Source organism: Phalacrocorax aristotelis, unplaced genomic scaffold (genome assembly GCF_949628215.1).
Source record: "Phalacrocorax aristotelis unplaced genomic scaffold, bGulAri2.1 scaffold_238, whole genome shotgun sequence".
NCBI classification, from domain to species: Eukaryota; Metazoa; Chordata; class Aves; order Suliformes; family Phalacrocoracidae; genus Phalacrocorax; species Phalacrocorax aristotelis.
The window spans coordinates 1-25,648 of NW_027441360.1; the positions used below are offsets into that span (position 1 = coordinate 1).

Consider the following 25,648-nt stretch of genomic DNA (forward strand, 5'->3'; position numbering starts at 1 on the left):
TCGTTGTCTTCCAGATGAGGGAGGTTTACAAGCACATAGAGGGCTACCAAGATGTGGTGATCCACGAACTGAAGTGAGTTCCCGCCGGAGGCCGGGTGGGGTGTCCTCACGGGGCACTGGCCCCCTCCATCTGCTCCCTCGGGGTGGTCTGGGGGGCAGGGACCCACAGGGGTCAATTTGAGGTGACGGTCTCCAAGGACGGGGCATCCACATCCCTCCAAGCCATGTTTGGTCCCTGGGGCTCCTCCAGGGTGGGCCGGCCCCACGTAACAGTGGCCACGCTGTCCCTCCACAATGGGGACCCCAAACTGGTCCCAGTTGGGTCCCCTGCAGCGTGGCACCGCAGCCTAGCCCCCCTGAGCCACCCATGCCCCTTCTCCTTGCAGCAAGGGCAGCATCGTGGTGAACTACACGGTCCTCCTGAAGGTGCTCGCCAGCACCACGGCCAACGAGACGGTGCAGAGCATCTCCAAGAGCCTCGTCACCGCCCTCAACAGCTACACCAACTGCAACGAAACCTGTCAAGGAGACAACTGTGAGCGGCGTTTGCTGTAACCCCCACCCCCGTGTCATTGGCACCGGGGCGAGGTCCTTGCTGGGGGTGGCGCTGAGCCCAGGGCGCTCACCAGCACCTGCTCTCGCCATCCCAGGTACTTTCTGCTTCAACTCTACATACACCAGCGTCGACAACTTCAGGGTGGAAGAGGTTGAAACAAGTAAGTGAGCCCACAGGGCGTTCACCCCCACGCCAGGACCCCGCAAACCACGTCCCTGTGCACCCTGAGCCGCGCCCCTCCACCCTTAGGTGTGTGCGACAGCCACATCCCGGAGGATTTCAAGACCTACTTCTCCCCGCTCGTCACCGCCACCGGCGTCCTCTGCATCACCAGATGCGACAAACGCTCTGCCGACCCTTACCCCTGCGTCCACGGCACGTGCGTCGTGGCACGCTCGGGACCACAGTGCGAGTAAGCCCCCCGTTGCGCACCCCCTGCCCCCCAGGACGGGCGCCCCCCGGGGTTGGGGTGAAGCCGGCAGGGCTCTCACCACCTGGACATCCCCACCAGGTGCTCGGAGCCGTCGGCGTTCTGGTACCAAGACAGCGCCTGCAGCTCCCGCATCAGCAAGGTGGGGGTGGCCGTGGGGGTACCGGTGGCTGGGTTGGTCGTGGCCGTCGCCGCCTTCACCGCCTTCCTGCTGCGGGCGAAGAGGCAGAAGGACGAGTACAGGCAAGTGCCTGGCCGGGGGGTGGGGTGGGGGTCCCGCGGGGCCGTGCCCGGCTCTCATCCACCTCCGCCCCGTCACGCAGGGATAAGCTGACCTCCCACTCGGAGCTGTATTGCAGCACGGACGAGAGCTGGACCAGCCCGCAGGGCTTCACCGCCAGCAACCCGGCCGCGACCTGGGAAGGTACCGGGGCTGGTGGGGGTCTGGGTGGCCGTGGGGTGGGGGGGCCTGTGGCACCCGGGGAGCCGCTGGGGGTCCACGTCACCTCTCCTTCCACCCCACAGACTTGGAGGCCCCCAGCACCAACTGCATCAACCTAGAGAATGTGGACACCTCGCAGAAGGTGGGTGCCACGTCCCCGGGACCCTGACTCTGTCCCCACACCCGCTCTGGTGGGCAACCCCCCGCCCCCCATCACACCCCCATCTCTCCTTCCTCCCTCCCCAGATCCACATCCAGCGACCATCCGTCATCGTCCCCTGAGTGGAGCCACCCAAGAGCCAGCGGCGAGCGGAGGGGGACATGGGGACACAGGGGTGGGCGGGGGTCTCGGGGTGGCAAGCGCTGGGAAATCCACCATCCTCTGCCTCCCACAACGACTGATCACTACAGCACTTTAACTACTTGAATAAAAGCCTAATTTTATTGTCACCCGCCTGTTGTCACATACTGTCGGGGACACGCAACGTGGTCGCGTGCCCCGTGGGGGGCGACGGGGGCCTGGCTGAAGGACGGGGCTGGTGGTGGGTGCAAATCCACCAAAATCGCCCCAAGGAAGGAAGGGAAAACACTGGGGATGAGTTAATTGCTGAGCGGGCAATTAGGAACTGCTGCTGAGTCACCCCTGGCAAAGGTGCAAGTCCGACGGGTGACGCACACGGGAGGATTTTCCCTTGCCCCCACCCAGGGGTTAAATACCCGCCCCGAGGTTCACCCACGCCTCGTTCCCACCCTCCCTGGGGGGAAGGGGACAAAGGGCTGTGGGGCGGAGGGCAGCCGTGGTGGCTTTGGGGTGGGAACATCGAGGGCGTCCCAAGGTGTGGGGTCCCACGTGGGGATTTTGGGAGACGCAAGGAAGGAACAGGGGTCTGGGGTCACCTACCCGAGCGTCGCTTCCACCCCACGCAGGCGTCCTTGGGGGTTTCCATCCCGGCGTCACCGCTGTTCCCTCTGAAGGGTGAGAAAGGTGGCGGCGTGCCCAAGGTCGTGTGCCGCCGCCCGGGCCCTCGGCCAATTCGTGCCCCGCCCTGCCCCCGAGCGCTAAAATTAGCAGTTTTATTTCTGCTTTCCACCTTACCTGGCAGCTGGGCGTTGTGTGCGCGGGGGGACAAAGTCCAAATGCTGTTGAAAATGCCCTGGGGCGTGGGCAGGTGTGGCCCCAATCCTACCCGGCAGGTTCTGGTGTGGGGTAGGAGGGTCCCCCGTGGGCAGCAGGGTGCTGTGGGCAGCAGGGTGGGGATCGTGGGCGGGTGGGGGGTGGCCTGGGGGCTGATCACCCCAAAGAAGGGCTGCAAAAGGGGAGGTAACAGCCTTTTGCCCCCTCCCCAAGTCTGCCTTGGGGTTGTCCCAGTACAAACCAACGTCAGCAGAGCATTTTCAGTGCCTTTATTGGAAAGAAAGATGGGGCCCAGCCCCAGTATTTTTGGGGGCGGAATCCTCACTCCTGAAGTGAGTTTGGGGAGGGAGGGAAGTGGGGACATGACCCTGGAGGTGGGGCCATGGCCCCAAAGTGCCAATAGGTGCGAGGTCGTGTGGGTCATGACCTGGAAGTGGGGGTCATGACCCCAAGAATGGTCCCAGGAATGGGATAAGGACCCCCAGTATGGGGTCAAGGCCCCCACTGACGGGGGTCTGGGTTCTGCCACAGTGCCACTTCCCACAACGGGGGAGGAGAAATCAGCATCCTGGTGCCCCCCGCCCCCCGCCACGGCTCAGAGTCGCGTGTAGAATTTCTCCGGTCTTGGAACATTGACCTGTGGGGATGTGGAGTGGGTCAGGGGGGAAACAGAGAAGGTGTCAGCAGGAATTGGGGTGTCCCCACTGCCCCACGTCCCACCGTGGCGGGTGGGTGGGTGAGCGGGTGGGTGATGGGGAACTCACCGGTGCCGACGTGTGCAGGGACTCAAGGTTGACCCGAAAGTTGTCCTCAGTGTGGGCGCCTGTGGGGTGGGAGGGGTGGGGATGGGGGGCACAAGCTGGCGCCCCCAACCCCATGGGGTCACCAGGGAAGCCCCTCGCCCCACATCTACCTTGGTTCTGGAAGGTGAAGCTTCCTGGGAGGCTCCACGTGTCGACCGCGTCCTCGTACCACGTCTGCTTCATCGCCTTCTGGGTGCTGGAGAGAGGGGGTGGGGGCCGCGTGTGGGGTCACCACCAGCGGGTCCATCCCTCGCCCCTGCACCCACCGGCCCCTCCACCTCCTCCCTGCCAAGAGCCAAGGTCCTCCCGGCCCCTGGGACCACTCGGCCGGGCTTTATCCAGGATGAGGGACATCTTACGTCACACCTTTAAAAAACAACTGGAACCCAACGGCTCAACGAGCTCTCCCGCCCCAGGGAGGGCGATGGGGCCAGACCCCCCGGACCCACCGCGACCACCTCTCCCCCATCACCTGTAAAACGATCTGGTCCTCTGAGCTCGGAAGAGGAGGACGGCGAGGACGACGACCGTCGCGGCCAGAGCCGCCGCGGCCACGCCCAACCCCACCGCCAGCTTGCCGACCCGGGTCTCGCAGCGATCGCCTCGGTACCAGTAGAGATCGGTCTCGTGGCAGCTGCGGGGAGGGAACAGGGGGGCGAACGCAAAGCTGGGACCCCCAGAAACAACCCCCCCCAAGCCCTTTTTTGCGAGCTCAAGCCCTGCGTGGAGCGAGACCCTGCTCCAGCCCTGCAGGGTTTTGCCCCGTTTCCGTGCAGAGAGGGGCTTGGAGCCGGCGTGGAGCCGCACCGGCAGGGCTGGCTGCCTATGGGGTGGTCCTGGAGGGGGGCGGTGGCTTTGCTGCAGCCCTTACAAGCACTGTGGGCCGCTCAGGGTGAGCCGGCACTGCCCCTTGTTGCAGCTGATGGAGCCGGGGGTGCCTGGGGTGCAGTTGGATATGCAGTAGAAACCAGAGCTTGTCAGGTTGGGAAAGTAGTAGTCCTGGTAGCCCTCAGGCACTTCCTGCTGGCAGAAGGCTGGAGAGGGAAGAGAGCTTGGTTGGGGGGATGCCGGGCACCCCAAACCTGGCTGCATCCCCCCAGCGGGACAGCCCGAGCCGCTCACCCTCTTTGTCAAAGTTGAGCGAAGCGTTGCGCACCACCACGTCGGAGGAGTTGAAGCAGAGCTCGCCTGCAAAAGAGGTGACACGGGGGACGTGCCCCACGGCCCGCTGCCGGGGTGGCCACGAGCTTCTGGGTGGGCGGGAAGCTCTCCCCCACCCCGCAGGTTGCCCGGCTCCGCCCCATCCCCTTGCCGGGAGGCTCACGGGTACCACTTGTGCAGTTCAGCTGCGCCGCTGCCGCGCGGATCTCTTCCTGCAGCTCCGCCGTGATGTTGTGGAGCTTCTCCTGGGCTTGGGCGGTCACCAGCAGGGAGACGATGATGATGTGATCCACCACCACGCTGCCGGGCCTGGTGGGAGGAGCCACCATCCCGGTGAAAACGCCCTTTTCCCAAGGGATTACCCCAGCTCCTGGGGAGCGGGGCGGTTGGTGCACCCCAATACCTTCTCCCCGTTGACCAACAGCCCGGCACTCACGTCAGACGCAGGACCTTGATGCCCCCGTAGCCCTGGATGTTGCTGTAGACCACATCCATCTGGAAGAGAAGAGGTCTCCAGGGAGGATGCCGGGCCCCATTCCCTCCCACCTCTCCTGGATCTCCCTCATCTTGGTTGTCCCCCTCAAACACACCCCAGCGTACCCGGAGAAGAACGTGCAGAGAAACCCCCAGCCCTTGCAGCACCCATGGGACACCTTTGGGTGGGACACCAGGCACATCGCGCCCCCAAGGTAGGGTCAGCCCCTTCCCCGTGTCCTTTTACCTGCTTCTTGAAGGTCTCGACAAACTCCAAGTAGGTGGAAGAGCCGGGGTTCCAGAGGTCGTCGGTGAACTCCCGGTTGGTGACGCGCAGCTCCACCTGCACTGTCCCGTTGGTCACTTTTGGGGAAGGGGGGGTGCAAGTCGAGACCAGGACATGAAGAAGACAGGTGGAGGCAGCCCCTCCCGGCAGGAGGAGCCCCACTATCTCCATTTAACACCCGTGGCTTTAGGGCTTGTTGCAAAGGAGCCAAGAGAAGCTTCCTCTGGCTGTTGGAAGAAGCCAGGAGCTTCTCTAGACATCAGCAGCCCATCTGCTCCTCTGGAGACAGGCTTGGACCCCACCACTAACTCCTCAACACCACACACCTGACCTCATTAGGGCACGAGGGAGCCTCCATTGCCCTGAACAGCCTCACCTGGGACCTCCAGCCTCTGCTCGTTGGCCCAGGAGCTGCATTTAAGCTCAGCCCAGCCCACCCAAAGCTTGTTTGAGCTTTGTTGGGGACGATCAACCTCTGGGCCCGTCTCAGATCTGGCTCCTGGCTCTAGCTTGGGCCTGTGGAGTTGCCCCATCCCCTGCTCTTCCTATCTAGTTGCCCCTGCTGGGGTCCTGCCTCACCCGGGGGGCTCCGTGCGGGCTGTCATCAGCACCTCTGCCCCCGTTTTTGGGTGCTGCGGGACCGTGCCCACGTTAGGGAGAACGTTGCTCGTGCTGTGGTCGCTCGTGGTTCACCCTCCCCACGCCCCAGCCTGGAGGACCCCGCCACTGTTGCTCCTTCCCCGGCAGGTTTTGTCGTGCACCGGCCGAAGCCCAACAAGGAAGATTTCCTACCGGCGTTTGTTGCGATGGTGTTACTGATGTCATCACACGCGTCACCCGTGAAACCGGGGGGGCACTTGCAGTGGCCGTCCAGCCAAGTGCCCCCGTTACGGCAGACCCCTGGGAAAAACAAGCCAAGGGAGTGATAGAAAAGGAAAGGGGAGGAAGGTGGCCCTGGTGCCTGGAGAGAAGGTGGGATGGCACGTACCTGGGGTGGTGGTGGGGCGGAGAGGGGTGGAGGTGGCGGGAGGTGGAGTCGTGGTGGACGGGGAGTTCTGGAGAGTGGAGCTGGTCGTGGTGGTGGTGGGAGGTGAAGTCGTGGTGGACGTGATGGACAAGGAGTTCTGGAGAGAGGAGCTGGTCGTGGTGGTGGTGGGAGGTGAAGTCGTGGTGGACGTGATGGACGAGGAGTTCTGGAGAGTGGAGCTGGTCGTGGTGGTGGTGGGAGGTGAAGTCGTGGTGGACATGATGGACGAGGAGTTCTGGAGAGTGGAGCTGGTCGTGGTGGTGGTGGGAGGTGAAGTCGTGGTGGACATGATGGACGAGGAGTTCTGGAGAGTAGAGCTGGTCGTGGTGGTGGTGGGAGGTGAAGTCGTGGTGGATGTGATGGACGAGGAGTTCTGGAGAGTAGAGGTGCTCGTAGTGGGAGGTAAAGTCATGTTGTTGGGATGTGAGACCGTGGTGGACACGATGGGTGAAGAGTTGTTGAAGGTAGAGCTGGCTGTGTTGGTGGAGGTGGTCACGGTGGTGGGGGCGGCTCATCCTTTGCATCGTCCTCGCCACCTGCCTGGCCCAAGGGAAGGAGAAACCGGCTGGTGCCAGGTGAAAGGGCTGGGGAGGGGGTGCACGGGGGGGTCCAGGGAGGAGAGTTGGGCTCGGTGGCAAGCTGGGCTGCCCCCAGATGTGCCCCTTCCCCAAAAGCTGGGGGGCAGCAGGTTTTCCCCATGGGGGTGGGAGGGTTCAACTCCCCAACCCCGGGGAGGGCTGAGACCCCAGTGGTGGAGCCCGCGAGCTCCAGCATCTCCCCCCCAAGGCCCAGCCCCACACACAAGACCCATGGGCTCACCGGTTCTCGGCTCTACAGCACGAGCGGTGAGGAGAGCAGCTGGCTGGAGGGCCGGCGCAACATGGGCGCCACCGGCATCTACCACGTGAACGGCAGAGGCTCCGTGCCCTGGCAAGGTGAGACCCATTGTGGGGGGGGGGCAAACCCCTCCCGTCATGGCGGGACGCCCCCCAGCCCCTTGCCAGACCCTCACCCTCTTCCAGACCCCTATGGAAACAGCTACTACAAGCCCAACGCAGAGGTGGCAGCACCCCTCACGCTGGTAGGTGCCCGGGCGGCGCTGGTGCCACAGCCGGCACCGTGGATGCCACGGGGGGACACGACACCCCCCACCCTCACTGCTCCCTCCTCTCTTTGCAGATGCTGGCAGAAGGTACAGCATCCCTGTGACCCCCCACCCCATCGTCCAAAAAGAACTGGTGGGGTTGGTCAAGGCTTCCTTGGTGGCCAAAACCGGGCAAGAACCTTGGCACGAGGACCGAAGACTGCAGCCGCTCCGGAGAGGGGAGGTGGGGAATGCCCTTCCCCCTTCCCCCCCCCCCTCCAGTAGTTCTTATTTTGGGGGCAAAAGCGCGTGGGATGTGGCTCCTCGGTGAAAAAGGAGGGGTCCCTGCCGTGGTCCTTGGGGGGTTCCTCGCTGGAGAGAACATCCCAGCACCCGGCTTGGGCTCAGTCCAGGTCACAAAGCCTCACCTGAGCCAGACAATAATAGAATTATAGAATCACTGAGGTTGGATAAGACTTCTAAGAGCATCGAGTTTAACCATTAACCCAACGGTGCCAACTCCACCGATAAACCATGCCCTGAAGTGCCACATCTACACGTCTTCTCAACACCTCCAGGGCCGGTGACTCAACCACTGCCCTGCGCAGCCGGTCCCAGCGCTTGATAACCCTTTCGGTCATGAAATATTCCTCTAATATCCAAACTTAACCTCTCCTGGTGCAACGTCAGGCCATTTCCTCTTGCCTTTGGCGTGTTACCCGGGAAAATAGACCGAAACCCCACACACACACTCCAGCCCCTCTCAGGCAGCTGCAGAGAGCGAGAAGGGCTCCCCTCAGCCCCCTCTTCTCCAGGCTAAACCCCCCCCAGCTCCCCCAGCCGCCCCCCAGCACACTTGTGCTCCAGACCCTGCCCCAGCCCCGCTGCCCTTCTCTGGACACGCTCCAGCCCCTCCAGGCCCTTCTTGTCCCGAGGGGCCCAAACCTGAGCCCAGCATTCGAGGTGGGGCCTCCCCAGGGCCGAGCACAGGGGCCCCATCCCTGCCCGGCTCCTGCTGGCCACATTATACAAGCCAGGATGCTGTTGGCCATCTGGCAAATATAACCCTTGGCATGATGATCTCAGCAAGAAAACATTATCTCGGTGGAAATTATATTTAATAACCTATTTATTTCACCTCCTGAAAAACATCGTGGAAAAAATGGGGCAGAGGCACCGCCGGGGGCAAATTCCCAAGGGCCGGGCGCCAACGCTGCTGACCCACTTGCAGGTCAAGGTTTGGGGTGACAGGAGAGAACTTGGGGGTCAAATTTGGGGTTTTGGACTCTTGGCGGTTAAGTTTGGGGTTCTGAGGGGTCACAGTTGGAGTCAAAGGGTGGCTCTGGAGGGGGAGTCCCAAGGCCGCGCCACCGCCCAGGGATGGAAACGATGCAGGAAAACCCCACCGCGACCGGAGGAGGAAGAAAATCTGTAAAATATTGTTTGCAACACACTGCCAGGGAGGAAGAGTCAACTGACACCTGCCCCTCTGAACATACAACAAATATTTATCCTCTGCCACAATAACAATATGTTAGGCGCCCTGCCCAGCAACCCCCCGCCCCCCACCCCCCACCCCCGCGCCAGCCAAAGAGATTACGGATGTTTGTTTTCTGGGTGGAAAAAAGGCCCTTCCTGGTCACGGGTAGGCGCGGGGGGCTTGGGAAAAGCAGGAGGAGAAGGGTGGCCAACCATTTGTGTGGGAGTGCAGGGCAGGGATCCCGGTTTCCCCCACTGGTGATGTGCAGTGGGTAGCCCTGGGGTGCTGCTCGTACCCACCCTGGGGGGGAATGCAGCAATCCCCACCCCGAGCCTGGGCTTGGCTTTGGTTTCACCCCCTCCTCGGGGAAATGATACCCAATGACACCCCCGCGGGTATTAAAGCCTACGAGCGGTTTGGAAACTCAACCGCCGGAGTTCAAAGAAGGTGCACGGTTTGATCCCTGCCCACCGCGGGGCAAAGGTCTTCCCTCGCCGCATCTTACCAAAGCTCTTCCTGCTCTGGGAGCAGTTCGGGCTCCGGGATGATCGCGGCCGTGAGATCGGTGCATGGGAAGATGAAGGTTTCCATCTTTCCTCTCCCCTTCTTCCTCCTCCTCCTCCTCGCAGGCAAAATCAGTAAGTGGGGCTGGGGGCTGCGGGGGGATTTCCCTGGATGTTTTGCGGGGACAGAGCGGGTGTCACAAGGTGGGAGGGGAGGTGACATCTCTGTGGGGTTCCCCTGCAAAGGGGCAGCATCACATCCCACAGCCTCCATCCCCTGGCCAAAAATCCCCCCCTCTCCAAGCCTCCTTCCCACCCCAGCCACGGCCTTCCCAGCAATGGGTCAGGGCTCCAAACCAGGCCCCCACCACGGGCCGGTGGCCCCACACGGGTGACGCTCCTGCGCCCACCCACACCCTTGCCCGATCCCACTCCCCGGGACGTGGCTGCACCTCCAGACCCGAGGCAACGTGCCCACCCCAACAACCCCCCCAAGCCCCCCCACCACCGCCCCGCTCCTGCGCCAGCTTTTCACCAGTTTCCCACACCCATCCCCCCCTCCCGCACCCGCGGCACCGCAGCCGCCCTCCGCCATCGCCAGTTCACCCCCTGCCCGCATCCCACCCCCCGCCAGCACAGCGGCCCTCATCCTCCGGAGCTCTTAAACCTCATTAAGGGCAGGGAGGAGGGAGTTGATTGCCTGAGGGAGACTGATTTGGGAGAAAGGCTCGGCTGGAGAACTTCAGTTAAGAGCAAACGTGCTGGGAAGACGAGGCTTTTTGAAACAGCACGGCTTTTTGGGTATTTCTGAGGTTATTTTGTTGCTGTTTGCGTGGTTTTTTTTTAATTTGGGGTTTTTTTATAAGCTAAAACCAGCTGTATCAAGCTGGGCTATTTTTCAGAATGTGATAAAATATCCTGAGGAAAAAAACGTGATGTCAAGGGCTCCATCACCATGGTGGGGAGCGGGTCACCCCATCGCCCTCCTCCCTCTGCCAGGATGGCCCATGCTCAATTGATCGATAACAGCTCGAGGCTGCCACCACCCTTCGCCCCAGTCCCGCGCTCTGCGTCCTTGGCACGATCCCGCACCCCACTGTCAGTAACGGGGGTTTTCCTTGCACCTCATGCGCTGCCCAACCCTGCGAGCGGGTCCATGTTTTTCCTTGGGATCACTGAATCGTTAAGGTTAGAAAAGACCTTGAGGATCATCAAGGCCAACCACCATCCCAACGCTACCATGTCTCCTAAACCATGGCCTGAAGCGCTGCGTCTACATGTCTTTTAAATAACCCCCAGGGACAGTGACCTCCCCTCCTCCCTTGGCAGCCTGTGCCAGGGCCTGACAGTGAAGACATTTTCCATCATCTCCAACCTAAACCTCCCCTGACACAGCTTGAGGCTGTTTCCCCTCACCCCATCACCAGTTACTTGGGAGCAGAGACCAGCCCCCCCCTCACTCCAGCCCCTCTCAGGCAGCTGCAGAGAGCGAGAAGGGCTCCCCTCAGCCCCCCCTTCTCCAGGCTAAACCCCCCCAGCTCCCTCAGCCGCCCCCCAGCACACTTGTGCTCCAGACCCTGCCCCAGCCCCGCTGCCCTTCTCTGGACACGCTCCAGCCCCTCAAGGCCCTTCTTGCCCCGAGGGGCCCAAACCTGAGCCCAGCATTCGAGGTGGGGCCTCCCCAGGGCCGAGCAGAGGGGCCCCATCCCTGCCCGGCTCCTGCTGGCCACACCAGGGCTGACACAAGCCCGGGGGCTGGTGGCCTCCTTGGCCACCCGGGCACTGCTGGCTCATGCCCAGCCGGCTGTCAGCCAGCACCCCCGGGGCCTTCTCCGCCGGGCACTTCCCAGCCCCTCTGCCCCAGGCCTGGGGCGTTGCCTGGGGTTGGTGTGACCCAAGGGCAGGACCCAACACTTGGCCTTGTTAAACCTCACACAACTGGCCTCGGCCCATGGATCCAGCCTGCCCAGGTCCCTCTGCAGAGCCTTCCTGCCCTCGAGCAGATCGACGCTCCCGCCCAGCTCGGTGTCATCTGCAAACTGACTGAGGGTGCCCTCGATCCCCTCGCCCAGATCATGGATAAAGACATTAAACAAGGCTGGCCCCGACACTGAGCCCTGGGGAGCCCCGCTTGTGCCCGGCCGCCCGCTGGGTTTGGCTCCGCTCACCACAGGTCTCTGGGCTCGGCCACCAGCCGGGTTTTACCCAACCAAGAGTCCACCCGTCCAAGCCATGAGCCGCCACCTTCTCCAGGAGGGGGCTGTGGGAGGCAGTGGCAAAGGCTTTGCTACAGCCCAGGCAGACACATCCACAGCCTTTCCCTCACCCACCAGTTGGGTCACCTGGTCACAGAAGGAGATGAGGTTGGTCAGGCAGGACCTGCCTTTCATGAAGCCACGCTGGCTGGGCCCGATCCCTGGTTGTCCTGCACATGCTTGGCGAGCTCACTCAAGATGAATCCGCTCCATGACCTTCCCCGGTACCGAGGTCAAGCTGACAGGGCTGTAGTTCCCCAGACCCTCCTTCCATCCCTTCTTGTAGGTGGGCATCACATCGGCAAGCCTCCAGTCGCCTGGGACCTCCCCTGTTAGCCAGGACTGCTGATAAATGACGGGAGGGTCTCGGCGAGCTCCTCCACCAGCTCCCTCAGCACTCTCAGGTGGATCCTGTCTGTCCCCATAGACTTGTGAGCATCCAGGTGGAGCAGCAGGTCATAAACTGCTTCCTCCTGGATTATTGGGGGTTTATTCCACTCTCTGACCTTGACTTCCAGCTCAGGGAAATAACTGGTCTGACTATTAAAGCCTGAGGCAAAGGCGGCATTAAACACCTCAGCCTCCTCCTCCTCCTCCCCAGTGGACATGTTCCCCTCTGCCTCCAACAGGGGGCGGAGATTCTCCTTTGTTCTCTTCTTGTTGGTAACGGATTTCTAAAAACAGTTTTTGTTATCCCTTACAAAAATGGCCAGACTGAGTTCTAGCTGGGCTTCTGCCTTTCTAATTTTCTCTCTGCATGACCTAACGAGATGCCTCTACTCTTCTGGAGTTGCCTGGCCCTTCCTTCCAAACAGAAACCCCGACTGGTGGGGGTTGGAAGGGCCCTCTGGAGCTCACCCCATCCCACCCCTGCTGGAGCAGGCACCCCCAGAGCAGGGGCACAGGGCTGCGTCCAGGCGGGGGGTGAATGTCTCCAGGGAAGGGACCCCACAGCCTCTCTGGGCAGCCTGTGCCCCTGCTCTGGCACCCGCACAGGGAAGGGGTTTCTCCTCATGTTCAGGGGGAACTTCCCGTGTTCCAGCTTGTGCCCGTGGCCCCTTGGCCTGGCGTTGGGCACCGCTGGAAAGAGCCCGGCCCCATCCTCCTGACACCCACCCTTCAGATATTGATAAGCACTGATGAGACCCCCCCTCAGCCTTCTCTTCTCCAGGCTGGACAAGCCCAGGTCTCTCAGCCTTTCCTCACAAGGGAGATGCTCCAGTCCCCTGATCCCCTTGGCAGCTCTGCGCTGGCCTTGCTCCAGCAGCTCCCTGCCCTTCCTGAACTGGGGGGCCCAGACCTGGCCGCAGCCCCCCAGATGTGCCCTCACTGGGGCAGAGCAGAGGGGGAGGAGAACCTCCCTCGCCCTGCTGCCCACACACCTTTCCATGCCCCCCAGGTACCGCTGGCCCCCTTGGCCCCAAGGGCCCGGTGCTGGCTCAGGGTCACCTCGCTGCCCCCCAGCACCCCCAGGGCCTTCCCAGCAGGTCCCCCCCAGCCTGTGCTGGTGCGGGGGGTGGTTGCCCCCCCGGGGCAGGGCCTTGCACTGGCTCTGGTTGGGCTCCCTGAGGTTCCCCCGGGCCCGGCTCTCCAGCCTGGCCAGGGCTCGCTGGGTGGGCAAAGGGAAGGGCAGGGTAAGGTCTGATGTGAAGGACACTGTCCCCATGGTGGGGAGTAAAGTCCAAGCGTATCTAGATCAGCTCTGAACAAAAGACTCTGGGCTGGGGTGGAGACGTCCAAGGGGTGTTTGGGGTGTTGGGAACTGCCGGTGGGAGGGGAGGGGGGTCACCGCGGGAGCCTCAAGGGGACACAGCATCCCTGGCAGCAGTGGGTCCCCAGCGAGGAAGAGGAGGATGAATTTCTCCCTCTCGCCAGCCCCGATGAACCCTGGCCTAGAGCAACCGCTAACATGTGCCTCACATTCAACTCCTTCACAGCAACCCCTCGAGGCTCTCGGTCGACTTCTGAACACGCACCACACACCTCCACACGCAACACACCCACCCCGGCCCCTGCGAACACCACCAGCACTGATTGGGCCGACACCACCACAGCGCCCACCACAGACACCAGAACCTCTGCTCTCTCCGCAGGCTCCACAGACTCCAGTAGCTCTGCACCCACCATGACACTGCCCGGCCCCTCCGAAGCCACCGCTGCCCCCGACGGCCCCTCCGAACCCACTGCTGTCCCCTCCGGCCCCTCCGAACCCACCGCTGCCCCCTCCGGCCCCTCCGAACCCACCGCTGCCCCCTCCGGCCCCTCCGAACCCACCGCTGCCCCCTCCGGCCCCTCCAAACCCACCGCTGCCCCCTCCGGCCCCTCCAAACCCACCGCTGCCCCCTCCGGCACCTCCAAACCCACCGCTGCCCCCTACGGCCCCTCCCTAGCCACCGCTGCCCCCTACGGCCCCTCCAAAGCCACCGCTGCCCCCTACGGCCCCTCCAAAGCCACCGCTGCCCCCTACGGCCCCTCCAAAGCCACCGCTGCCCCCTACGGCCCCTCTGAGCCCACTGCTGCCCCCTACGGCCCCTCCCAAGCCACCGCTGCACCCTCTGGCCCCTCCGAACCCACCGCTGCCCCCTCTGGCCCCTCCGAACCCACCGCTGCCCCCGACGGCCCCTCCCACACCACCGCTGCCCCCGACGGCCCCTCCAAACCCACCGCTACCCCCTCCGGCCCCTCCGAACCCACCGCTGCCCCCGATGGCCCCTCCCACGCCACCGCTACCCCCTCCGGCCCCTCCGAACCCACCGCTACCCCCTCCGGCCCCTCCGAACCCACCGCTGCCCCCTCCGGCCCCTCCGAACCCACCGCTGCCCCCTCCGGCCCCTCCCACGCCACCGCTGCCCCCTCCGGCCCCTCCCACGCCACCGCTGCCCCCTCCGGCCCCTCCCACGCCACCGCTACCCCCTCCGGCCCCTCCGAACCCACCGCTACCCCCTACGGCCCCTCCGAACCCACCGCTACCCCCTACGGCCCCTCCGAACCCACCGCTGCCCCCTACGGCCCCTCCAACGCCACCGCTGCCGACTCCGGCCCCTCCAAACCCACCGCTGCCCCCGACGGCCCCTCCCACGCCACCGCTGCCCCCGACGGCCCCTCCCAAGCCACCGCTGCCCCCTCTGGCCCCTCCGAGCCCACCGCTGCCCCCTCCGGCCCCTCCAAACCCACCGCTGCCCCCTCCGGCCCCTCCAAAGCCAACGCTGCCCCCTCCGGCCCCTCCGAACGCACAGTGACAGCCTCCGTTGCATCAGAGCCCAACATGGCGGCCACCAACAGCTCTTCAACCCCCAGGATTGTGTCACATTCCTCTGCACCGACCACTAAATGCTTCAAGACTTCTGCACTTTCCACCACCATTGCGACCACCTCCACCAACTCCACCAGCTCTAGCGTGAACAACTCTTCATCCATCGTGTCCACCACGGTCTCACATCCCAACAACATGACTTCACGTCCTGCCACCTCCACGACCAGCTCCACTCTCCAGAACTCCTCGTCCATCACATCCACCACGACTTCACCTCCCACCAACACCACGACCAGCTCCAGTCTCCAGAACTCCTCGTCCATCACGTCCACCACGACTTCACCTCCCACCACCTCCACGACCAGCTCCACTCTCCAGAACTCCCCGTCCATCACGTCCACCACGACTTCACCTCCCACCACCACCACGACCAGCTCCACTCTCCAGAACTCCTCGTCCATCACGTCCACCACGACTTCACCTCCCACCACCACCACGACCAACTCCACTCTCCAGAACTCCTCGTCCATCACATCCACCACGACTTCACCTCCCACCACCACCACAACCAGCTCCACTCTCCAGAACTCCTCGTCCATCACGTCCACCACGACTTCACCTCCCACCACCTCCACGACCAGCTCCACTCTCCAGAACTCCTCATCCATCACGTCCACCACGACTTCACCTCCCACCACCTCCACGACCAACTCCACTCTCCAGAACTCCTCGTCCATCACATCCACCACGACTTCACCTCCCACCACCACCACAACCAGCTCCACTCTCCAGAACTCCTCGTCCATCACATCCACCACGACTTCACCTCCCACCACCTCCACGACCAGCTCCACTCTCCAGAACTCCTCATCCATCACGTCCACCACGACTTCACCTCCCACCACCACCACAACCAGCTCCACTCTCCAGAACTCCTCGTCCATCACATCCACCACGACTTCACCTCCCACCACCTCCACGACCAACTCCACTCTCCAGAACTCCTCATCCATCACGTCCACCACGACTTCACCTCCCACCACCACCACGACCAACTCTACTCTCCAGAACTCCTCATCCCTCACATCCACCACGACTTCACCTCCCACCACCTCCACGACCAACTCCACTCTCCAGAACTCCTCGTCCATCACATCCACCACGACTTCACCTCCCACCACCACCACGACCAGCTCCACTCTCCAGAACTCCTCGACCATCACATCCACCACGACTTCACCTCCCACCACCTCCACGACCAGCTCCACTCTCCAGAACTCCTCATCCATCACGTCCACCACGACTTCACCTCCCACCACCACCACGACCAACTCTACTCTCCAGAACTCCTCATCCATCACGTCCACCACGACTTCACCTCCCACCACCTCCACGACCAACTCTACTCTCCAGAACTCCTCATCCATCACGTCCACCACGACTTCACCTCCCACCACCTCCACGACCAGCTCCACTCTCCAGAACTCCTCGTCCATCACGTCCACCACGACTTCACCTCCCACCACCTCCACGACCAGCTCCACTCTCCAGAACTCCTCGTCCATCACGTCCACCACGACTTCACCTCCCACCACCTCCACGACCAGCTCCACTCTCCAGAACTCCTCGTCCATCACGTCCACCACGACTTCACCTCCCACCACCACCACGACCAGCTCCACTCTCCAGAACTCCTCGTCCATCACGTCCACCACGACTTCACCTCCCACCACCACCACGACCAACTCTACTCTCCAGAACTCCTCATCCATCACGTCCACCACGACTTCACCTCCCACCACCTCCACGACCAGCTCCACTCTCCAGAACTCCTCGTCCATCACGTCCACCACGACTTCACCTCCCACCACCACCACGACCAGCTCCACTCTCCAGAACTCCTCGTCCATCACGTCCACCACGACTTCACCTTCCACCACGACCAACTCTACTCTCCAGAACTCCTCGTCCATCACGTCCACCACGACTTCACCTCCCACCACCACCACGACCAGCTCCACTCTCCAGAACTCCTCGTCCATCACGTCCACCACGACTTCACCTCCCACCACCTCCACGACCAACTCTACTCTCCAGAACTCCTCGTCCATCACGTCCACCACGACTTCACCTCCCACCACCACCACGACCAGCTCCTCTCTCCAGAACTCCTCGTCCATCACGTCCACCACGACTTCACCTTCCACCACCACCACAACCAGCTCCACTCTCCAGAACTCCTCGTCCATCACGTCCACCACGACTTCACCTCCCACCACCTCCACGACCAGCTCCACTCTCCAGAACTCCTCGTCCATCACGTCCACCACGACTTCACCTCCCACCACCACCACGACCAACTCTACTCTCCAGAACTCCTCGTCCATCACGTCCACCACGACTTCACCTCCCACCACCTCCACGACCAGCTCTACTCTCCAGAACTCCTCGTCCATCACATCCACCACGACTTCACCTCCCACCACCACCACGACCAGCTCCACTCTCCAGAACTCCTCGTCCATCACGTCCACCACAACTTCACCTCCCACCACCACCACGACCAACTCTACTCTCCAGAACTCCTCGTCCATCACGTCCACCACGACTTCACCTCCCACCACCTCCACGACCAGCTCTACTCTCCAGAACTCCTCGTCCATCACGTCCACCACGACTTCACCTCCCACCACCACCACGACCAGCTCTACTCTCCAGAACTCCTCGTCCATCACGTCCACCACGACTTCACCTCCCACCACCACCACGACCAGCTCCATTCTCCAGAACTCCTCGTCCATCACGTCCACCACGACTTCACCTCCCACCACCACCACGACCAGCTCCACTCTCCAGAACTCCTCGTCCATCACATCCACCACGACTTCACCTCCCACCACCTCCACGACCAGCTCCACTCTCCAGAACTCCCCGTCCATCACGTCCACCACGACTTCACCTCCCACCACCTCCATGACCAGCTCCACTCTCCAGAACTCCTCGTCCATCACGTCCACCACGACTTCACCTCCCACCACCTCCATGACCAGCTCCACTCTCCAGAACTCCTCGTCCATCACGTCCACCACGACTTCACCTCCCACCACCTCCATGACCAGCTCCACTCTCCAGAACTCCTCGTCCATCACGTCCACCACGACTTCACCTCCCACCACCACCACGACCAGCTCCACTCTCCAGAACTCCTCGTCCATCACATCCACCACGACTTCACCTTCCACCACCACCACGACCAACTCTACTCTCCAGAACTCCTCGTCCATCACGTCCACCACGACTTCACCTTCCACCACCACCACGACCAGCTCCACTCTCCAGAACTCCTCGTCCATCACGTCCACCACGACTTCACCTCCCACCACCTCCACGACCAGCTCCACTCTCCAGAACTCCTCGTCCATCACGTCCACCACGACTTCACCTCCCACCACCACCACGACCAGCTCCACTCTCCAGAACTCCTCGTCCATCACGTCCACCACGACTTCACCTCCCACCACCTCCATGACCAGCTCCACTCTCCAGAACTCCTCGTCCATCACGTCCACCACGACTTCACCTCCCACCACCTCCACGACCAGCTCCTCTCTCCAGAACTCCCCGTCCATCACGTCCACCACGACTTCACCTCCCACCACCTCCACGACCAGCTCCACTCTCCAGAACTCCTCGTCCATCACGTCCACCACAACTTCACCTCCCACCACCACCACGACCAGCTCCACTCTCCAGAACTCCTCATCCCTCACGTCCACCACGACTTCACCTCCCACCACCTCCACGACCAGCTCCACTCTCCAGAACTCCTCATCCATCACGTCCACCACGACTTCACCTCCCACCACCTCCATGACCAGCTCCACTCTCCAGAACTCCTCATCCATCACGTCCACCACGACTTCACCTCCCACCACCACCACGACCAGCTCCACTCTCCAGAACTCCTCGTCCATCACATCCACCACGACTTCACCTCCCACCACCTCCACGACCAGCTCTACTCTCCAGAACTCCTCGTCCATCACGTCCACCACGACTTCACCTCCCACCACCACCACGACCAGCTCCACTCTCCAGAACTCCTCGTCCATCACGTCCACCACGACTTCACCTCCCACCACCTCCACGACCAGCTCTACTCTCCAGAACTCCTCGTCCATCACGTCCACCACGACTTCACCTCCCACCACCTCCATGACCAGCTCCACTCTCCAGAACTCCTCGTCCATCACGTCCACCACGACTTCACCTCCCACCACCTCCATGAGCAGCTCTACTCTCCAGAACTCCTCGTCCATCACGTCCACCACGACTTCACCTCCCACCACCTCCACGAGCAGCTCTACTCTCCAGAACTCCTCGTCCATCACGTCCACCACGACTTCACCTCCCACCACCTCCACGAGCAGCTCTACTCTCCAGAACTCCTCGTCCATCACGTCCACCACGACTTCACCTCCCACCACCTCCACGACCAGCTCCACTCTCCAGAACTCCCCGTCCATCACGTCCACCACGACTTCACCTCCCACCACCTCCACGACCAACTCTACTCTCCAGAACTCCTCATCCATCACGTCCACCACGACTTCACCTCCCACCACCACCACGACCAGCTCCACTCTCCAGAACTCCTCGTCCATCACATCAACCACGACTTCACCTCCCACCACCTCCACGACCAGCTCTACTCTCCAGAACTCCTCGTCCATCACGTCCACCACGACTTCACCTCCCACCACCACCACGACCAGCTCCACTCTCCAGAACTCCTCATCCATCACGTCCACCACGACTTCACCTCCCACCACCTCCATGACCAGCTCCACTCTCCAGAACTCCTCGTCCATCACGTCCACCACGACTTCACCTCCCACCACCTCCACGACCAGCTCTACTCTCCAGAACTCCTCGTCCATCACGTCCACCACGACTTCACCTCCCACCACCTCCACGACCAGCTCCACTCTCCAGAACTCCTCGTCCATCACGTCCACCACGACTTCACCTCCCACCACCTCCACGACCAACTCTACTCTCCAGAACTCCTCGTCCATCACGTCCACCACGACTTCACCTCCCACCACCACCACGACCAGCTCCACTCTCCAGAACTCCCCGTCCATCACGTCCACCACGACTTCACCTCCCACCACCACCACGACCAGCTCCACTCTCCAGAACTCCTCGTCCATCACGTCCACCACGACTTCACCTCCCACCACCACCACGACCAACTCTACTCTCCAGAACTCCTCGTCCATCACATCCACCACGACTTCACCTCCCACCACCACCACGACCAACTCTACTCTCCAGAACTCCTCATCCATCACGTCCACCACGACTTCACCTCCCACCACCTCCACGACCAGCTCCACTCTCCAGAACTCCTCGTCCATCACATCCACCACGACTTCACCTCCCACCACCTCCACGACCAGCTCCACTCTCCAGAACTCCTCGTCCATCACGACTTCACCTCCCACCACCTCCACGACCAGCTCTACTCTCCAGAACTCCTCATCCCTCACGTCCACCACGACTTCACCTCCCACCACCACCACGACCAGCTCCACTCTCCAGAACTCCCCGTCCACCACGACTCCACCTCCCGCCACCTCCACCCCTCTCCGCCCCACCACCACCCCAGGTACGTGCCATCCCACCTTCTCTCCACGCACCAGGGCCACCTTCCTCCCCTTTCCTTTTCAATCACTCCCTTGGCTTGTTTTTCCCAGGGGTCTGCCGTAACGGGGGCACTTGGCTGGACGGCCACTGCAGGTGCCCCCCCGGTTTCACGGGTGACGCGTGTGATGACATCAGTAACACCATCGCAACAAACGCCGGTAGGAAATCTTCCTTGTTGGGCTTCGGCCGGTGCACGACAAAACCTGCCGGGGAAGGAGCAACAGTGGCGGGGTCCTCCAGGCTGGGGCGTGGGGAGGGTGAACCACGAGCGACCGCAGCACGAGCAACGTTCTCCCTAACGTGGGCACGGTCCCGCAGCACCCAAAAACGGGGGCAGAGGTGCTGATGACAGCCCGCACGGAGCCCCCCGGGTGAGGCAGGACCCCAGCAGGGGCAACTAGATAGGAAGAGCAGGGGATGGGGCAACTCCACAGGCCCAAGCTAGAGCCAGGAGCCAGATCTGAGACGGGCCCAGAGGTTGATCGTCCCCAACAAAGCTCAAACAAGCTTTGGGTGGGCTGGGCTGAGCTTAAATGCAGCTCCTGGGCCAACGAGCAGAGGCTGGAGGTCCCAGGTGAGGCTGTTCAGGGCAATGGAGGCTCCCTCGTGCCCTAATGAGGTCAGGTGTGTGGTGTTGAGGAGTTAGTGGTGGGGTCCAAGCCTGTCTCCAGAGGAGCAGATGGGCTGCTGATGTCTAGAGAAGCTCCTGGCTTCTTCCAACAGCCAGAGGAAGCTTCTCTTGGCTCCTTTGCAACAAGCCCTAAAGCCACGGGTGTTAAATGGAGATAGTGGGGCTCCTCCTGCCGGGAGGGGCTGCCTCCACCTGTCTTCTTCATGTCCTGGTCTCGACTTGCACCCCCCCTTCCCCAAAAGTGACCAACGGGACAGTGCAGGTGGAGCTGCGCGTCACCAACCGGGAGTTCACCGACGACCTCTGGAACCCCGGCTCTTCCACCTACTTGGAGTTTGTCGAGACCTTCAAGAAGCAGGTAAAAGGACACGGGGAAGGGGCTGACCCTACCTTGGGGGCGCGATGTGCCTGGTGTCCCACCCAAAGGTGTCCCATGGGTGCTGCAAGGGCCGGGGGTTTCTCTGCACGTTCTTCTCCGGGTACGCTGGGGTGTGTTTGAGGGGGACAACCAAGATGAGGGAGATCCAGGAGAGGTGGGAGGGAATGGGGCCCGGCATCCTCCCTGGAGACCTCTTCTCTTCCAGATGGATGTGGTCTACAGCAACATCCAGGGCTACGGGGGCATCAAGGTCCTGCGTCTGACGTGAGTGCCGGGCTGTTGGTCAACGGGGAGAAGGTATTGGGGTGCACCAACCGCCCCGCTCCCCAGGAGCTGGGGTAATCCCTTGGGAAAAGGGCGTTTTCACCGGGATGGTGGCTCCTCCCACCAGGCCCGGCAGCGTGGTGGTGGATCACATCATCATCGTCTCCCTGCTGGTGACTGCCCAAGCCCAGGAGAAGCTCCACAACATCACGGCGGAGCTGCAGGAAGAGATCCGCGCGGCAGCGGCGCAGCTGAACTGCACAAGTGGTACCCGTGAGCCTCCCGGCAAGGGGATGGGGCGGAGCCGGGCAACCTGCGGGGTGGGGGAGAGCTTCCCGCCCACCCAGAAGCTCGTGGCCACCCCGGCAGCGGGCCGTGGGGCACGTCCCCCGTGTCACCTCTTTTGCAGGCGAGCTCTGCTTCAACTCCTCCGACGTGGTGGTGCGCAACGCTTCGCTCAACTTTGACAAAGAGGGTGAGCGGCTCGGGCTGTCCCGCTGGGGGGATGCAGCCAGGTTTGGGGTGCCCGGCATCCCCCCAACCAAGCTCTCTTCCCTCTCCAGCCTTCTGCCAGCAGGAAGTGCCTGAGGGCTACCAGGACTACTACTTTCCCAACCTGACAAGCTCTGGTTTCTACTGCATATCCAACTGCACCCCAGGCACCCCCGGCTCCATCAGCTGCAACAAGGGGCAGTGCCGGCTCACCCTGAGCGGCCCACAGTGCTTGTAAGGGCTGCAGCAAAGCCACCGCCCCCCTCCAGGACCACCCCATAGGCAGCCAGCCCTGCCGGTGCGGCTCCACGCCGGCTCCAAGCCCCTCTCTGCACGGAAACGGGGCAAAACCCTGCAGGGCTGGAGCAGGGTCTCGCTCCACGCAGGGCTTGAGCTCGCAAAAAAGGGCTTGGGGGGGGTTGTTTCTGGGGGTCCCAGCTTTGCGTTCGCCCCCCTGTTCCCTCCCCGCAGCTGCCACGAGACCGATCTCTACTGGTACCGAGGCGATCGCTGCGAGACCCGGGTCGGCAAGCTGGCGGTGGGGTTGGGCGTGGCCGCGGCGGCTCTGGCCGCGACGGTCGTCGTCCTCGCCGTCCTCCTCTTCCGAGCTCAGAGGACCAGATCGTTTTACAGGTGATGGGGGAGAGGTGGTCGCGGTGGGTCCGGGGGGTCTGGCCCCATCGCCCTCCCTGGGGCGGGAGAGCTCGTTGAGCCGTTGGGTTCCAGTTGTTTTTTAAAGGTGTGACGTAAGATGTCCCTCATCCTGGATAAAGCCCGGCCGAGTGGTCCCAGGGGCCGGGAGGACCTTGGCTCTTGGCAGGGAGGAGGTGGAGGGGCCGGTGGGTGCAGGGGCGAGGGATGGACCCGCTGGTGGTGACCCCACACGCGGCCCCCACCCCCTCTCTCCAGCACCCAGAAGGCGATGAAGCAGACGTGGTACGAGGACGCGGTCGACACGTGGAGCCTCCCAGGAAGCTTCACCTTCCAGAACCAAGGTAGATGTGGGGCGAGGGGCTTCCCTGGTGACCCCATGGGGTTGGGGGCGCCAGCTTGTGCCCCCCATCCCCACCCCTCCCACCCCACAGGCGCCCACACTGAGGACAACTTTCGGGTCAACCTTGAGTCCCTGCACACGTCGGCACCGGTGAGTTCCCCATCACCCACCCGCCCACCCACCCACCCGCCACGGTGGGACGTGGGGCAGTGGGGACACCCCAATTCCTGCTGACACCTTCTCTGTTTCCCCCCCTGACCCACTCCACATCCCCACAGGTCAATGTTCCAAGACCGGAGAAATTCTACACGCGACTCTGAGCCGTGGCGGGGGGCGGGGGGCACCAGGATGCTGATTTCTCCTCCCCCGTTGTGGGAAGTGGCACTGTGGCAGAACCCAGACCCCCGTCAGTGGGGGCCTTGACCCCGTACTGGGGGTCCTTATCCCATTCCTGGGACCATTCTTGGGGTCATGACCCCCACTTCCAGGTCATGACCCACACGACCTCGCACCTATTGGCACTTTGGGGCCATGGCCCCACCTCCAGGGTCATGTCCCCACTTCCCTCCCTCCCCAAACTCACTTCAGGAGTGAGGATTCCGCCCCCAAAAATACTGGGGCTGGGCCCCATCTTTCTTTCCAATAAAGGCACTGAAAACGCTCTGCTGACGTTGGTTTGTACTGGGACAACCCCAAGGCAGACTTGGGGAGGGGGCAAAAGGCTGTTACCTCCCCTTTTGCAGCCCTTCTTTGGGGTGATCAGCCCCCAGGCCACCCCCCACCCGCCCACGACCCCCACCCTGCTGCCCACAGCACCCTGCTGCCCACGGGGGACCCTCCTACCCCACACCACAACCTGCCGGGTAGGATTGGGGCCACACCTGCCCACGCCCCAGGGCATTTTCAACAGCATTTGGACTTTGTCCCCCCGCGCACACAACGCCCAGCTGCCAGGTAAGGTGGAAAGCAGAAATAAAACTGCTAATTTTAGCGCTCGGGGGCAGGGCGGGGCACGAATTGGCCGAGGGCCCGGGCGGCGGCACACGACCTTGGGCACGCCGCCACCTTTCTCACCCTTCAGAGGGAACAGCGGTGACGCCGGGATGGAAACCCCCAAGGACGCCTGCGTGGGGTGGAAGCGACGCTCGGGTAGGTGACCCCAGACCCCTGTTCCTTCCTTGCGTCTCCCAAAATCCCCACGTGGGACCCCACACCTTGGGACGCCCTCGATGTTCCCACCCCAAAGCCACCTCGGCTGCCCTCCGCCCCACAGCCCTTTGTCCCCTTCCCCCCAGGGAGGGTGGGAACGAGGCGTGGGTGGACCTCGGGGCGGGTATTTAACCCCTGGGTGGGGGCAAGGGAAAATCCTCCCGTGTGCGTCACCCGTCGGACTTGCACCTTTGCCAGGGGTGACTCAGCAGCAGTTCCTAATTGCCCGCTCAGCAATTAACTCATCCCCAGTGTTTTCCCTTCCTTCCTTGGGGCGATTTTGGTGGATTTGCACCCACCACCAGCCCCGTCCTTCAGCCAGGCCCCCGTCGCCCCCCACGGGGCACGCGACCACGTTGCGTGTCCCCGACAGTATGTGACAACAGGCGGGTGACAATAAAATTAGGCTTTTATTCAAGTAGTTAAAGTGCTGTAGTGATCAGTCGTTGTGGGAGGCAGAGGATGGTGGATTTCCCAGCGCTTGCCACCCCGAGACCCCCGCCCACCCCTGTGTCCCCATGTCCCCCTCCGCTCGCCGCTGGCTCTTGGGTGGCTCCACTCAGGGGACGATGACGGATGGTCGCTGGATGTGGATCTGGGGAGGGAGGAAGGAGAGATGGGGGTGTGATGGGGGGGCGGGGGGTTGCCCACCAGAGCGGGTGTGGGGACAGAGTCAGGGTCCCGGGGACGTGGCACCCACCTTTTATCAGGTGTCCATGTTCCCTAGTTTGATGTAGTTGGTGCTGGGGGCCTCCAAGTCTGTGGGGTGGAAGGAGAGGTGACGTGGACCCCCAGCGGCTCCCCGGGTGCCACAGGCCCCCCCACCCCACAGCCACCCAGACCCCCACCAGCCCCGGTACCTTCCCAGGTCGCGGCCGGGTTGCTGGCGGTGAAGCCCTGCGGGCTGGTCCAGCTCTCGTCCGTGCTGCAATACAGCTCCGAGTGGGAGGTCAGCTTATCCCTGCGTGACGGGGCGGAGGTGGATGAGAGCCGGGCACGGCCCCGCGGGACCCCCACCCCACCCCCCGGCCAGGCACTTGCCTGTACTCGTCCTTCTGCCTCTTCGCCCGCAGCAGGA

The 25,648-nt window shown here is 62.7% G+C and overlaps 3 protein-coding genes across 3 annotated transcripts; 2 read left to right on the forward strand and 1 right to left on the reverse strand.

Annotated features, from left to right (window-relative positions):
* Positions 1-14: 14 nt before the first annotated feature.
* LOC142051413 (mucin-3A-like) lies at positions 15-1,877 on the forward strand. Its single transcript, XM_075080547.1, has 8 exons — positions 15-73; positions 387-535; positions 651-716; positions 806-968; positions 1,068-1,229; positions 1,310-1,410; positions 1,512-1,570; positions 1,675-1,877. The coding sequence occupies exons 1-8, from the start codon at positions 15-17 to the stop codon at positions 1,708-1,710; spliced, it is 795 nt and encodes a 264-aa protein (XP_074936648.1). The 3' UTR covers positions 1,711-1,877.
* A 939-nt stretch (positions 1,878-2,816) lies between these two features.
* On the reverse strand, positions 2,817-6,534 carry LOC142051414 (mucin-3A-like). The gene is made up of 11 exons (XM_075080548.1): positions 6,276-6,534; positions 6,080-6,187; positions 5,249-5,364; positions 4,964-5,022; positions 4,691-4,836; positions 4,489-4,554; positions 4,238-4,400; positions 3,839-4,000; positions 3,477-3,562; positions 3,328-3,386; positions 2,817-3,200 (listed from the first exon to the last, which is right to left on the reverse strand). Exons 1-11 carry the CDS (start codon positions 6,532-6,534, stop codon positions 3,159-3,161), a joined length of 1,266 nt encoding a protein of 421 aa, XP_074936649.1. The 3' UTR covers positions 2,817-3,158.
* Positions 6,535-18,961: 12,427 nt separating this feature from the next.
* On the forward strand, positions 18,962-24,024 carry LOC142051412 (uncharacterized). Its single transcript, XM_075080546.1, has 11 exons — positions 18,962-20,563; positions 20,652-20,759; positions 21,475-21,590; positions 21,817-21,875; positions 22,003-22,142; positions 22,285-22,350; positions 22,439-22,601; positions 22,839-23,000; positions 23,277-23,362; positions 23,453-23,511; positions 23,640-24,024. Exons 1-11 carry the CDS (start codon positions 19,105-19,107, stop codon positions 23,679-23,681), a joined length of 2,460 nt encoding a protein of 819 aa, XP_074936647.1. The 5' UTR covers positions 18,962-19,104; the 3' UTR covers positions 23,682-24,024.
* Positions 24,025-25,648: the final 1,624 nt, after the last annotated feature.